The sequence below is a fragment of the Centropristis striata genome, chromosome 2 (assembly GCF_030273125.1).
Source record: "Centropristis striata isolate RG_2023a ecotype Rhode Island chromosome 2, C.striata_1.0, whole genome shotgun sequence".
NCBI classification, from domain to species: Eukaryota; Metazoa; Chordata; class Actinopteri; order Perciformes; family Serranidae; genus Centropristis; species Centropristis striata.
This window is the reverse complement of record NC_081518.1, coordinates 713,180-727,611: the sequence shown is the minus strand read 5'-3', so window position 1 is coordinate 727,611 and position 14,432 is coordinate 713,180. Positions and strand designations below refer to the sequence as shown.

General features: G+C 39.0%; 1 protein-coding gene across 1 annotated transcript in view; it reads right to left on the bottom strand.

Annotated features, from left to right (window-relative positions):
• Window positions 1-3,504: 3,504 nt before the first annotated feature.
• ogfod1 (2-oxoglutarate and iron-dependent oxygenase domain containing 1) overlaps window positions 3,505-14,432 on the bottom strand; it is a 16,636-nt gene continuing 5,708 nt past the window's right edge. The window contains exons 6-13 of the mRNA XM_059356389.1: window positions 9,411-9,502; window positions 9,053-9,181; window positions 7,093-7,206; window positions 6,911-6,990; window positions 5,839-6,089; window positions 4,704-4,832; window positions 3,756-3,814; window positions 3,505-3,666 (exon numbers count right to left, since the gene is read on the bottom strand). Coding sequence (XP_059212372.1) covers window positions 3,529-3,666; window positions 3,756-3,814; window positions 4,704-4,832; window positions 5,839-6,089; window positions 6,911-6,990; window positions 7,093-7,206; window positions 9,053-9,181; window positions 9,411-9,502 — 992 coding nt within the window. The 3' untranslated portion in view covers window positions 3,505-3,528. The remainder of the gene's footprint in view (window positions 3,667-3,755; window positions 3,815-4,703; window positions 4,833-5,838; window positions 6,090-6,910; window positions 6,991-7,092; window positions 7,207-9,052; window positions 9,182-9,410; window positions 9,503-14,432) is intronic.

Here is a 14,432-nt window from a genome sequence, read left to right as displayed (position 1 = left end):
TATATTGAGTGCATGTGGCGGTTTCCATCTTTGTATTAACATTTTCTTTGCTGCTGTCAAACCTAGAAACAACAATCTTCTCTGAGAAAACTTAAAAAGTAATTGAGAATCATCATTTAACAGTAAAATAATCGGGTTACATGGTATATTAACCCATCAAGGATGCTACTTGCGACCAAAAAAACTCCACATCTGGGCATTGCCACATCATATGTAGATAAGTTCCTATTTGTCTGCTATTACATAAAGGACAGATGGGAGTAGAAGAAAGATGGAGTTGACAGCGTTTCCTAGGGGTGAAATAGAGTCTGTGGATAAATTTATAATGGAGCATTTGATGATTGAAATTTCTTGACGTAACTTTAATATTTCCCCATACTCTCTTCCAGTCGATAATTTGCTTCCACTCCTTCAAATCAACATTCCATACTCTGGTCACCCCCAATGGAAAACTTTTAGCCTCTTGCAGTTTTTGATATAAGGTGGATACCAACCCCCTCCATTTAGATTTAACCCTATAAAGCCTGAACCATGAAACAATTGCCAGAAAATTCAGGGTTTTTTTTAAACTGGAGTGTTTATTGAACCTGCTGACAAATTAAAAAAAATATATATATATATGATTTTGCATGTATGAAGTCTAATTTGTATCATATTTGATACATCAGGTCTTTTTGTACAATTTGTTTCTCACAGTTTGTTTTTCTTGAACTAACAAACACATATAAAACCTAATATTTTTAACCAATTAAAACTTTGATTTTCATTTTAACATTTTTCTTAAACATACAAAATATTTTTTTTTCATATAATACAACATCAAACATCTGCTGATATGAATTTTTCATGCAGTGGAACCAGCAGATTGCCATCTAAAAATACACACCAAAAAAATAAATGATGTATTTCTTTGAATTGTTGGAGAGATTTCTCAATTTTACTCTAAATAAACCTAATTATGTCAGTTAAACCTTTACTTAGTTTACCTAAATAAGAAAAATACTTTATGTTGCTATATTTAAGGCATAATGTATGAAATGCAAAAATTGACAAATTTTCAAATTAGTCATCATTAATACCTGATGATGTAGAGGTCTCAAAAACGTGTAAATCAAATATGATACATTTGGCTTTATAGGGTTAATACAAAAAAGCTTAAGGAGCGGATGTTCAGGAGGGGAGGTATTACATGGGATTCCATAAGATAAAACCGCACTTCTCACTTGTAGATAAAAATAAAAAGATGTTCTAGGTAAATTATAAGCACTCTTAAGATCCTCATATGATCTTAGGCCTCTACTGTCCATAATATGAGCTAAAGTGTGGACGCCTGTATTAGACCATGGAGGGTAAATAATCGCTTTCCTCTCCAAGCAAAATAAGTTATTTCGAAAAATTGGTGTCCGAATATGCCACTGCACCTCCCAGTTTGCTAATTTCTCCACCTGTTGCCAAATTTGTATGGAATGAGCAATTATAGGGCCAAATTTTGACTGGCAATCTCTGGGAGATAAACCACAAAATACTAAGTCTTCCAATCTATAAGGGGATGCAATATTACGTTCAATCTTGAGCCATGGAGTATTTAACTCTTGAGAAAACCAATTTCTAAGAGGGCAGAGCATAAATGACAAGTAATATCAATTAAAGTCGGGCAGTCCAAATCCCCCTAACTGTTTGCCTTGTTGAAGTATTGTACTTTTAAGTTTTGGTCGTTTCCCTGTCCATAAAAATTTTGATACTACACTCTGAAGTGTGTGTGTGTGTGTGTGTCTTTTTAGAAAGACATTTTTTTTGGTAATTTTGTGTCTCTTTTGGTCATTTAATTCTATATTGTAATTTTGTTTCTTTTTTGAAAATTTTGTGGGGTTTTGCCTGTAATTTTTGTGTCTTTTTACATATTTTTGGAACTTTTATGGCTTTTTAAAGATAATTTTGGTAAGGTAATTTTTGGTAAATTTTGGTTTTACTGAAGTAAAAGTACAAAAGTATCAGCATCAAAATGTACTTAAAGTATCAAAAGTAAAAGTACTCGTTATGCAGAATGGACCAATCAGATTGTTTTATATATTATAAATATATTATTAGATTATTTGATGCAGCATTTAAATTGGTAAAGATATGGATCATTTTAACTACTAAATATATTGTTATGAGATTAAAAATATAAACATGTCTAATAACTTTGACTAAATTTGTCATATTTTTATGTTAATCTCGACCTGTAAAGTAACTAAAGCTGTCAGATAAATGTAGTGGAGTAAAAAGTTCAATATTTGCCTCTAAATGTAGTGAAGTAGAAGTATAAAGTTATATAAATATAAATACTCAGGTAAAGTACCTGAGTACAGTAATACTCATGTATTCTACATGTGGTGTTCAACCAGTTTTTGACAGTTTAATGTTCAATAATTCCGTTTTAATGACTCAAATAAAGAGAAGAAGTCCTTTAGACAAGAGAAGGATTAATGTTTATAATAATCCTGCTGATGTCCTTTAAGGTGAGTCTGTCAGTTATTCTGGGAAATGTTTAATCTGAACCTACATAATATATGCTGCAAACAACGTTCTGATGTCATCACAACGCTTTACTTTAATGCTGCAACATCAGAAATAAATAGATAAATCCTGTGATAATAACCAACATCATGATGAATAAAGCCATGTTAAATGTCTAGATATCAGCTCTTAAATTAAACTCTTATCAGATATTTCTGTTGTTTTCATTATATTTGTCCAAACAAATGAACCTTTAGTTGAACCAGACATTAAAATGAACAATAAATTAGAGAAAAACAAGGTGGTTTAATCATTGTTTCCATGACTGTTTGTATTTAAAGTATCAAAAGTAAAAATACTCTTTATGCAGAATGAACCCACTCAGATTGTTTTATATATTTAGTGTTACTATTGTTATTTTTATTGTTATCATTATTATTATTTTTGGTTGTTCTCACTTCTAGCCATGATTGTGCTGATTCCACAGAGCTGCAGGACTTATAGATTATTATTATTATTATTATTATTATTATTATATATTGCAGTGAAATAAAAGGCCATAGTGAGTAAAATGTAGAAAGAGCAACAGCAAAAAAACAGAAAGCTCAAGTTTCTTTGGGTTCAGAGGCTTTTGTTTTGTTTTTTTACCATTTTTGCATGAAAAAAATGAAGTGATGATCAAAATATTTGATTATTTTTCTTTCGACAAATGCAATAACAATATCTTCACTTTGTCACTTAAAGGAATCATCTGATCTGACTGAAAACATCAGCAGACTTTGAAGGGAATTTACAAATAGCAACAAAATTAAAACTGGATTGAACCTTTCTGTTCAAATGTTCTTATATATAAAATATATATAAGATATATATAATAATATAATATTTATATTAGGTTAAATCCAGAGTCCTTCTATTTAAAGAGTCCTCCAGCAAATCACTGAATCTGTGAATGAGCTGAAACCTGAAAACCTTCAGAATGGTAAATAAAGACGTGAACCAGCAGAAAGATACAGAATATATATTTATTTATTCATAGTAGACAAAAGAGAAGTCATAAAAGGACTCAGAGGAGCTTCTGTGGTTGATGTGCTTCACAAACTTCAGGGTTTCTTTGTCTCTGTAGACGAGGGCCAGACAGTTATCTTCTGGATAAACCGTCAGGAGCTGGAGGAGGAACCACAACAACAACAACCATGATGAGGAAGAAAACAACAACAACAACAACTGAAGTTGATCCTGAGATCAGCTCTCACCTCCTCATCCTCTTCGTTAGCAACATAACAGGTGAAGCCTCCGAACTCTGACTGCCACTCTGTTACAGGGACACGATCAGAAAGTTCACAAACTTTTATTCCATTTTAATTTATATTTTTCTTTGTCATTATAGTCTCTGTTTTTTTTTTTTGATGTACCATAAGTGTTACCATGTGTATGAAACAGCAGATATGTTGAATATGATTCTGTACACAATTGTGAATGAAACTTAAATAAAAACTAAGTTAAAAAAAAAGAAAGTTCACAAACACAAGATCTGTTCTTCCTTTCTGTGTGTGTGTGTGTGTGTGTGTGTGTGTGTGTGTGTGTGTGTGTGTGTGTGTTCTTGTACTTCCTACATAGTGAGGACCGGGACGCGTTTTTTAACCAACAGAGTGAGGACATTTGGGCCGGTCCTCACTTCTTTAAAGGCTTTTTTTTGGAGATTTCAGACTTTGTTTTAAGGGTTAAAGGTTACATGATAATGATAATTAACTGAAACTGTATTGTGTGGTTACCAAACTAACTAAAATTATAGTGAAAATGTCCTTCGTTTTTGTCTTTGTCAACTTTTTTCATACATAATGAAGATGGATCAGACAAAGGAAATAAAGGCAAAATTTACTGTGACCTCTTTTAATCTCCCAGCCAACAAATACCCCATTACAAAAAACTACAACTAATAAAAACTAAACTAGAACTAAAGCATTTAAAAAAAATAAAAACTAAACTATAACGAGCAAACTCACTCTAAAAACTCATTAAAACTAACTGAACTTGCAAACAAAAATTCACAATGAAATTAAAACTAAAACTGATGAAAAATCCAAAACTGTTATAACCTTGGTAGGGAATTCACTGTTCCAATGAGGGTCCTCACAAAGATAGAAGTACAGGAATGTGTGTGTGTGTGTGTGTGTGTGTGTGTGTGTGTGTGTGTGTCTCACCTGGCCCACAGACCGGCAGGTAGAGGTCCAGGGCGTACTCGGCCCTGGCGGCCTCGGCGTCGTGCAGCAGCGTGTAACCTCCGTGGGACCAGCGCCGCAGCTCGCCACAGCACAGCGGCGTGCTCGGCTCTGAACAACAACAAAACAACAACAACACACAACGTTTATTTATAGAAAAACATCATTAACAGTAAAGTTACAGGATGCAAACAGGTTCAAACTTCATAAAGTTGTTGTGATGGTGATCAGATGTTCATTTATTAGTTTATTTCTTGTTTGCAGACAGGAATGTGAGTATATGTGTATATATTTATTTAACCAGGTAAATATGTGTGTATATATGTATATTAAATATATAGTTAAGGTAAGTCGGTGCTCTAGATTACATACTTTAATCATCATAACACATATTATTAATTATGGGAGGCGTACATGTTTATAGAAGACAAAATAAATCTATATATAAGTTATTATATAGAAGATAAATGGTTGATGAAATAAATTATTTCTTTTAATTTAATTTAAATGATTTAATTAATACATTTAATTTTGCAGGACTGAATATAAATAAATTAAAGAAGAGGGTTTAGATAAATAAATCACAATAATTCCATCTCTTTTCCAACATGTACTTATAATTATTGACTGTTTTCTTTAGCTGGTTTGTTTATTTATGGTAAATGTACATGTTGGAAATATAGATTCTTGTACTTCTAGCTTTGTGAGGACCCTCATTGTAATAGTGAATTCCCTTGAAAAGTTGTAATAGTTTTGGATTTTTCATTAGTTTTAGTTTTATTTTCATTGTGATTTTTTGTTTTCAAATTCAGTTAGGTCACAGTAAATTTAGCCTTTATTTCCTTTGTCTGATCCATCTTCATTATGTATGAAAAAAGTTGACAAAGAGGAAAACGAAGGACATTTTCACTATAATTTTAGTTAGTTTTGTAACCACACAATACAGTTTCAGTTAAGTTTTTTAACTCTCATTTTTGAGAGGATCGGCCAAAATGTCCTCACTTTGCAAAAATGTTCCCACTCTGTTGGTTAAAAACATGTTCTGTTCCTCACTATGTAGGAAGTACAAGAACACACACACACACACACACACACACACACACACACACACACCTACCTTTCTTCCTGCTGGCCTTGGCTGCAGGTGACTGTGTGTTGGAGCCTGTAGCGACTCCGTCCGCTGCTTCGTCTCTCTCTTCGTCTTTACTGTCTTCATCTTCGTCTTCGTCTTCGTCGTTGGGACACAGGAAGTGCAGGCGGAGGCCGGTGAAGTTGGAGAGAAGCAGGAAGAACGCTTCAGAGTGAAGCAGCTCCCAGCAGGACGTCACACATTGAGGCAGGGAGTCCACACAGGCTGCTTCATAACACCTGGACAGATTCACAATCACATTATTATTATTATTATTATTATTATTATTATCAAGGCCCTTTTACATCTCATTCTGTGTCTTCTCGTCTCGTTTGTGACCTGGAAATGTCTCTCAGTGCTCCTGAAGGAAGTCATGAAAACTGATTTATGTCCTGGAAATATGTGTAAATTAGCACATATTTAATAGGGTTGTGAACCATAAACCGATGCGACCAAATCTTTGGTTTAACAAGTGAGAGATATAGATCCATGTATTCCTGGAGGAATCAGTTGTAGAGTCATGGATCGGGTATCGACTGACTTGGAATCTGTTGGCGGCTGAAGCTGCTCGTGAAACGGTTCTCATGTAACTCTACGGGTCTCTCCGGTCTCTCACAAGTCTCTGATTTTCATCCTCGCTTCCCTCACTGAGTCCTTCATCACTTGGGTCACTTGTGAAACGTTTTAAGAGACATGAGACGTCCTTTATTCCTTCCGAAGGAGTAAATGTAGAAAGATGTTTGTGTTTTTTTGTTGTTCAGACCCACAAAAAAACTGATTTTTAACTCCATGACGAATCAGAAGATAATAAAATAATAACGTAGAATCACATAAAATCGTATCGTTCTTACACTGTATTAGATGTGAATGGAATCGTTTATCACAGAGAGATGTACAACCCTAATATTTAATGAGTTCTGGCCTCATTTGCATATCTAAACGTAACATTTCAGAAAACTTGTAATGCAAAAAAATCTTGTCTTAATGTAAATAAAGACGTGTTGAAGTTTCCTGTTCCCTAGAAGTTAAAGTTAAAGTCCCTGTTTGGAACAGGTCCTACCTCTTGTTGGGCGGTCCCCTCTTCGTCCACTGGACCTGAGTGAGTCTCAGCGCTTCACTCACCTCCCTGAACTTCTCCTCCTGAGGACGAAGACACCATCATCATCATCATCAACATCATCACCATCATCATCATCACCATCATCATGTTAATAAAGAAGCTGTGGTAAAGTGTTGTGGTACCTTGAGGAAGTCTTTGAGCTGAATCTCTGATCGGTCCTCAAACTCCTCCTGGATCTGTTCCTGGTACGAGATGTCCAGATAAACCGGGTTGATCCACTCCAGCAGCAACGTCTCCTAGCAACAACACACAACCATCAGACAACCAACAATACACAACCATCAACACACAACCATCAACACACAACCACCAACACACAACCATCAGACAACCATCAACACACAACCATCAGACAACCATCAACACACAACCATCAGACAACCATCAACACACAACCATCAGACAACCACCAACACACAACCATCAGACAACCATCAACACACAACCATCAGACAACCACCAACACACAACCATCAGACAACCATCAACACACAACCATCAGACAACCATCAACACACAACCATCAGACAACCACCAACACACAACCATCAGACAACCATCAACACACAACCATCAGACAACCACCAACACACAACCATCAGACAACCACCAACACACAATCATCAGACAACCATCAACACACAACCATCAGACAACCACCAACACACAACCATCAACACACAACCATCAGACAACCATCAACACACAACCATCAGACAACCACCAACACACAACCATCAGACAACCATCAACACACAACCATCAGACAACCATCAACACACAACCATCAGACAACCATCAACACACAACCATCAGACAACCACCAACACACAACCATCAGACAACCATCAACACACAACCATCAGACAACCATCAACACACAACCATCAGACAACCACCAACACACAACCATCAGACAACCATCAACACACAACCATCAGACAACCACCAACACACAACCATCAGACAACCACCAACACACAACCATCAGACAACCATCAACACACAACCATCAGACAACCACCAACACACAACCATCAGACAACCATCAACACACAACCATCAGACAACCACCAACACACAACCATCAGACAACCATCAACACACAACCATCAGACAACCACCAACACACAACCATCAGACAACCATCAACACACAACCATCAAACAACCGTAAGTAACGAAGTACATTTACTCAAGTACTGTACTTAAGTACAGTTTTCAGGTACTTGTACTTTACCTGAGTATTTCCGTTTTATGTAACTTTATACTTCTACTTCACTACATTTATCTGACAGCTTTAGTTACTTTTCAGGTCCAGATTTAACATAAAAACATGATCAATTAAAGTGATTAGACGTGTTTTCCAATTAAACCTCATAACAGCATATTAAGTAGTTAAAATGAGCCCTAGCTTTACCAAATTATATCACTGCTTATATAAATGCATCAGTATCAATAATCTAATAATATATTTAGAATATATAAAACAATCGGAGTGGGTCCATTCTGCATAACGAGTACTTTTACTTTTGATACTTTAAGTACATGTTGATGCTGATACTTTAGTACTTTTTCTTCAGTAAGTTGTGAATGCAGGACTTTTACTGTAGTGGAGTCATTTCACAGTGTGTATTAGTACTTTTACTGCAGTAAATAAAGGATCTGAATACTTCTTCCAGCTCTGCACAGCAGCAATTAAGAGATACGACATGTTCAGTTGTTGTTTGCTGATGATAGTAAAACCAGAGCTCAGGTCAGATATATTCAGTAGAAACATCCAGAACTAGATATGAAGATATGTAGGGCTGGGTGTTATCACCTTAAATCAATATCACCATTAATTGGCAGGCTGTACACTGTAAAAAGGTGTTTAAAAACCAGGTAAACAGTATATCTGAGGGAAATGATCTTGCTGCATGGACAGATAATTTACCTTGACAAGATTTATTAAATTCAGATTATTAAATCCAGAAATAAGCATGTTGAACACTTAAAATAATGCCCTGTGATTGGCTGAGCAGGTATTATCTGAGCAGGTGAACAGGTGAGTCCCGTCTCCTATCAGCTGTTGTTGACTCACGTCTATGGGGAGGTGGGGGTTCCTGGCGGCGGGCGGCTCAGCGTGGCGAGGAGGACGATCCAGAGACGGACCGTGGAACCAACCGCTCACTGAGAGACGACACCGGTCCTGAGACAGAACCTCAGACACCTCACACACACACACACACACACACACACACACACACACACACACACACACACACACACACACACACACACACAGACACACACACAGACACAGACACACACACACACACACACAGACACACACACACACACACACACACAGAATCATCTTCAGCTGCTTTGTTTTGATGCAACATTGATCTAAACAGCGTCATTGTTGTTGTTGTTGTTGTTGTTGTTGTTTTTCTCACCTGGTGGAAGGAAACAGGAGAAACCTCGAAGAGGACGAGCGTGTTGAGAGACGGGACGAGAGACTTCACCACGCTCTGAGGCTGGAAGTTACCTGAAGACAAACACAGGAATTATTATTATTTTTATTATTATTATATTTCTCTTTTTATTTACAAAGGTAAATTTCCATCACATACACCAATAACAGCCGTAGTCACTGAAGGAGTGAGGAAAGGAAGGATGGAGAGCATTTAAGTGATTTGTCCAAACTGCCCTGCTGGGGTTTCTATTACAGAACATTCATTTTCAGTTGGGGACAAAAAAGGAACGAAAAAAAAATCAGAACCAGGGAGCCACAACCTGAGACAATCCAAACATCACAGAAAAATGAATTAATTGGGGGGGGGGGGGGGTCAGATCTGATTGGTTTTACAGCCAAAAAGTCTCCAACAAGCGTCTCCGCCGCCTTGGTACCGTTTCTGATTGGGAATTATTATTATTATTATTATTATTATTAATAAAGACTTGTTCTGTTGTCTAAAAGCACAGAAACACAGAGAGTGAGACACTGACTGTCTGTGGAGTAGAGAGTGAGACAGTAGAGAGTGAGACAGTAGAGTGAGACAGCAGAGAGTGAGACAGTAGAGTGAGACAGTAGAGAGTGAGACAGTAGAGAGTGAGACAGTAGAGAGTGAGACAGTAGAGTGAGACAGTAGAGAGTGAGACAGTAGAGAGTGAGACAGTAGAGTGAGGCAGTAGAGAGTGAGACAGTAGAGAGTGAGACAGTAGAGTGAGACAGTAGATTGAGACAGTAGATTGAGACAGTAGAGAGTGAGACAGCAGAGAGTGAGACAGTAGAGTGAGACAGTAGAGAGTGAGACAGTAGAGAGTGAGACAGTAGAGTGAGACAGTAGAGAGTGCGACAGTAGAGAGTGAGACAGTAGAGTGAGACAGTAGAGAGTGAGACAGTAGAGTGAGACAGTAGAGAGTGAGACAGTAGAGTGAGACAGTAGATTGAGACAGTAGAGAGTGAGACAGTAGAGTGAGACAGTAGAGAGTGAGACAGTAGAGTGAGACAGTAGAGTGAGACAGTAGAGTGAGACAGTAGAGTGACACAGTAGAGAGTGAGACAGTAGAGTGAGACAGTAGAGTGAGACAGTAGAGAGTGAGACAGTAGAGAGTGACACAGTAGATTGAGACAGTAGATTGAGACAGTAGAGAGTGAGACAGTAAAGAGTGAGACAGTAGAGAGTGAGACACTGACTGTCTGTGGAGTAGAGAGTGAGACAGTAGATTGAGGAAAGGAAGGATGGAGAGCGTTTAAGTGATTTGTCCAAACTGCCCTGCTGGGGTTTCTATTACAGAACATTTATTTTCAGTTGGGGACAAAAAAGGAACGAAAAAAAAATCAGAACCAGGGAGCCACAACCTGAGACAATCCAAACATCACAGAAAAATGAATTAATTGGGGGGGGGGGGGGTCAGATCTGATTGGTTTTACAGCCAAAAAGTCTCCAACAAGCGTCTCCGCCGCCTTGGTACCGTTTCTGATTGGGAATTATTATTATTATTATTATTATTAATAAAGACTTGTTCTGTTGTCTAAAAGCACAGAAACACAGAGAGTGAGACACTGACTGTCTGTGGAGTAGAGAGTGAGACAGTAGAGAGTGAGACAGTAGAGTGAGACAGCAGAGAGTGAGACAGTAGAGTGAGACAGTAGAGAGTGAGACAGTAGAGAGTGAGACAGTAGAGTGAGACAGTAGAGAGTGAGACAGTAGAGTGAGACAGTAGAGAGTGAGACAGTAGAGAGTGAGACAGTAGAGTGAGACAGTAGAGAGTGAGACAGTAGAGTGAGACAGTAGAGAGTGAGACAGTAGAGAGTGAGACAGTAGAGTGAGACAGTAGAGAGTGAGACAGTAGAGAGTGAGACAGTAGAGTGAGACAGTAGAGAGTGCGACAGTAGAGAGTGAGACAGTAGAGAGTGAGACAGTAGAGTGAGACAGTAGAGAGTGAGACAGTAGAGTGAGACAGTAGAGAGTGAGACAGTAGAGTGAGACAGTAGATTGAGACAGTAGAGAGTGAGACAGTAGAGTGAGACAGTAGAGAGTGAGACAGTAGAGTGAGACAGTAGAGTGAGACAGTAGAGAGTGAGACAGTAGAGTGACACAGTAGAGAGTGAGACAGTAGAGTGAGACAGTAGAGTGAGACAGTAGAGAGTGAGACAGTAGAGAGTGACACAGTAGATTGAGACAGTAGATTGAGACAGTAGAGAGTGAGACAGTAAAGAGTGAGACAGTAGAGAGTGAGACACTGACTGTCTGTGGAGTAGAGAGTGAGACAGTAGATTGAGACAGTAGATTGAGACAGTAGAGATTGAGACAGTAGAGAGTGAGACAGTAGATTGAGACAGTAGAGAGTGAGACAGTAGAGAGTGAGACAGCAGAGAGTGAGACAGTAGAGAGTGAGACAGTAGATTGAGACAGTAGATTGAGACAGTAGATTGAGACAGTAGATTGAGACAGTAGAGATTGAGACAGTAGAGAGTGAGACAGTAGATTGAGACAGTAGAGAGTGAGACAGTAGAGAGTGAGACAGCAGAGAGTGAGACAGTAGAGATTGAGACAGTAGAGAGTGAGACAGTAGATTGAGACAGTAGAGAGTGAGACAGTAGAGAGTGAGACAGTAGAGAGTGAGACAGCAGAGAGTGAGACAGCAGAGAGTGAGACAGCAGAGAGTGAGACACTGACTGTCTGTGGAGTAGATAGTTAGACAGTAGAGAGTGAGACAGTAGAGTGAGACAGTAGATTGAGACAGTAGAGAGTGAGACAGTAGAGTGAGACAGTAGAGAGTGAGACAGTAGAGTGAGACAGTAGAGAGTGAGACAGTAGAGTGAGACAGTAGAGAGTGAGACAGTAGAGAGTGAGACAGTAGAGTGAGACAGTAGAGAGTGTGACAGTAGAGAGTGAGACAGTAGAGTGAGACAGTAGAGAGTGAGACAGTAGAGTGAGACAGTAGAGAGTGAGACAGTAGAGTGAGACAGTAGATTGAGACAGTAGAGTGAGACAGTAGAGTGAGACAGTAGAGAGTGAGACAGTAGAGTGAGACAGTAGAGTGAGACAGTAGAGAGTGAGACAGTAGAGTGACACAGTAGAGAGTGAGACAGTAGAGTGAGACAGTAGAGTGAGACAGTAGAGAGTGAGACAGTAGAGAGTGACACAGTAGATTGAGACAGTAGATTGAGACAGTAGAGAGTGAGACAGTAAAGAGTGGGACAGTAGAGAGTGAGACACTGACTGTCTGTGGAGTAGAGAGTGAGACAGTAGATTGAGACAGTAGATTGAGACAGTAGAGAGTGAGACAGTAGATTGAGACAGTAGAGAGTGAGACAGTAGAGAGTGAGACAGCAGAGAGTGAGACAGTAGAGAGTGAGACAGTAGATTGAGACAGTAGATTGAGACAGTAGATTGAGACAGTAGAGATTGAGACAGTAGAGAGTGAGACAGTAGATTGAGACAGTAGAGAGTGAGACAGTAGAGAGTGAGACAGCAGAGAGTGAGACAGTAGAGATTGAGACAGTAGAGAGTGAGACAGTAGATTGAGACAGTAGAGAGTGAGACAGTAGAGAGTGAGACAGTAGAGAGTGAGACAGCAGAGAGTGAGACAGCAGAGAGTGAGACAGCAGAGAGTGAGACACTGACTGTCTGTGGAGTAGAGAGTTAGACAGTAGAGAGTGAGACAGTAGAGAGTGAGACAGTAGAGTGAGACAGTAGATTGAGACAGTAGAGAGTGAGACAGTAGAGTGAGACAGTAGAGAGTGAGACAGTAGAGTGAGACAGTAGAGAGTGAGACAGTAGAGTGAGACAGTAGAGTGAGACAGTAGAGTGAGACAGTAGAGAGTGAGACAGTAGAGTGACACAGTAGAGAGTGAGACAGTAGAGTGACACAGTAGAGAGTGAGACAGTAGATTGAGACAGTAGATTGAGATAGTAGAGAGTGAGACAGTAAAGAGTGAGACAGTAGAGAGTGAGACAGTAGAGAGTGAGACAGTAGATTGAGACAGTAGATTGAGACAGTAGAGATTGAGACAGTAGAGAGTGAGACAGTAGATTGAGACAGTAGAGAGTGAGACAGTAGAGAGTGAGACAGTAGAGAGTGAGACAGTAGATTGAGACAGTAGATTGAGACAGTAGAGATTGAGACAGTAGAGAGTGAGACAGTAGATTGAGACAGTAGATTGAGACAGTAGATTGAGACAGTAGAGATTGAGACAGTAGAGAGTGAGACAGTAGATTGAGACAGTAGAGAGTGAGACAGTAGAGAGTGAGACAGCAGAGAGTGAGACAGTAGAGATTGAGACAGTAGAGAGTGAGACAGTAGATTGAGACAGTAGAGAGTGAGACAGTAGAGAGTGAGACAGTAGAGAGTGAGACAGCAGAGAGTGAGACAGCAGAGAGTGAGACAGCAGAGAGTGAGACACTGACTGTCTGTGGAGTAGAGAGTTAGACAGTAGAGAGTGAGACAGTAGAGAGTGAGACAGTAGAGTGAGACAGTAGATTGAGACAGTAGAGAGTGAGACAGTAGAGAGTGAGACAGTAGAGTGAGACAGTAGAGAGTGAGACAGTAGAGTGAGACAGTAGAGTGAGACAGTAGAGTGAGACAGTAGAGAGTGAGACAGTAGAGTGACACAGTAGAGAGTGAGACAGTAGAGTGACACAGTAGAGAGTGAGACAGTAGATTGAGACAGTAGATTGAGATAGTAGAGAGTGAGACAGTAAAGAGTGAGACAGTAGAGAGTGAGACAGTAGAGAGTGAGACAGTAGATTGAGACAGTAGATTGAGACAGTAGAGATTGAGACAGTAGAGAGTGAGACAGTAGATTGAGACAGTAGAGAGTGAGACAGTAGAGAGTGAGACAGTAGAGAGTGAGACAGTAGATTGAGACAGTAGATTGAGACAGTAGAGATTGAGACAGTAGAGAGTGAGACAGTAGATTGAGACAGTAGAGAGTGAGACAGTAGAGAGTGAGACAGCAGAGAGTG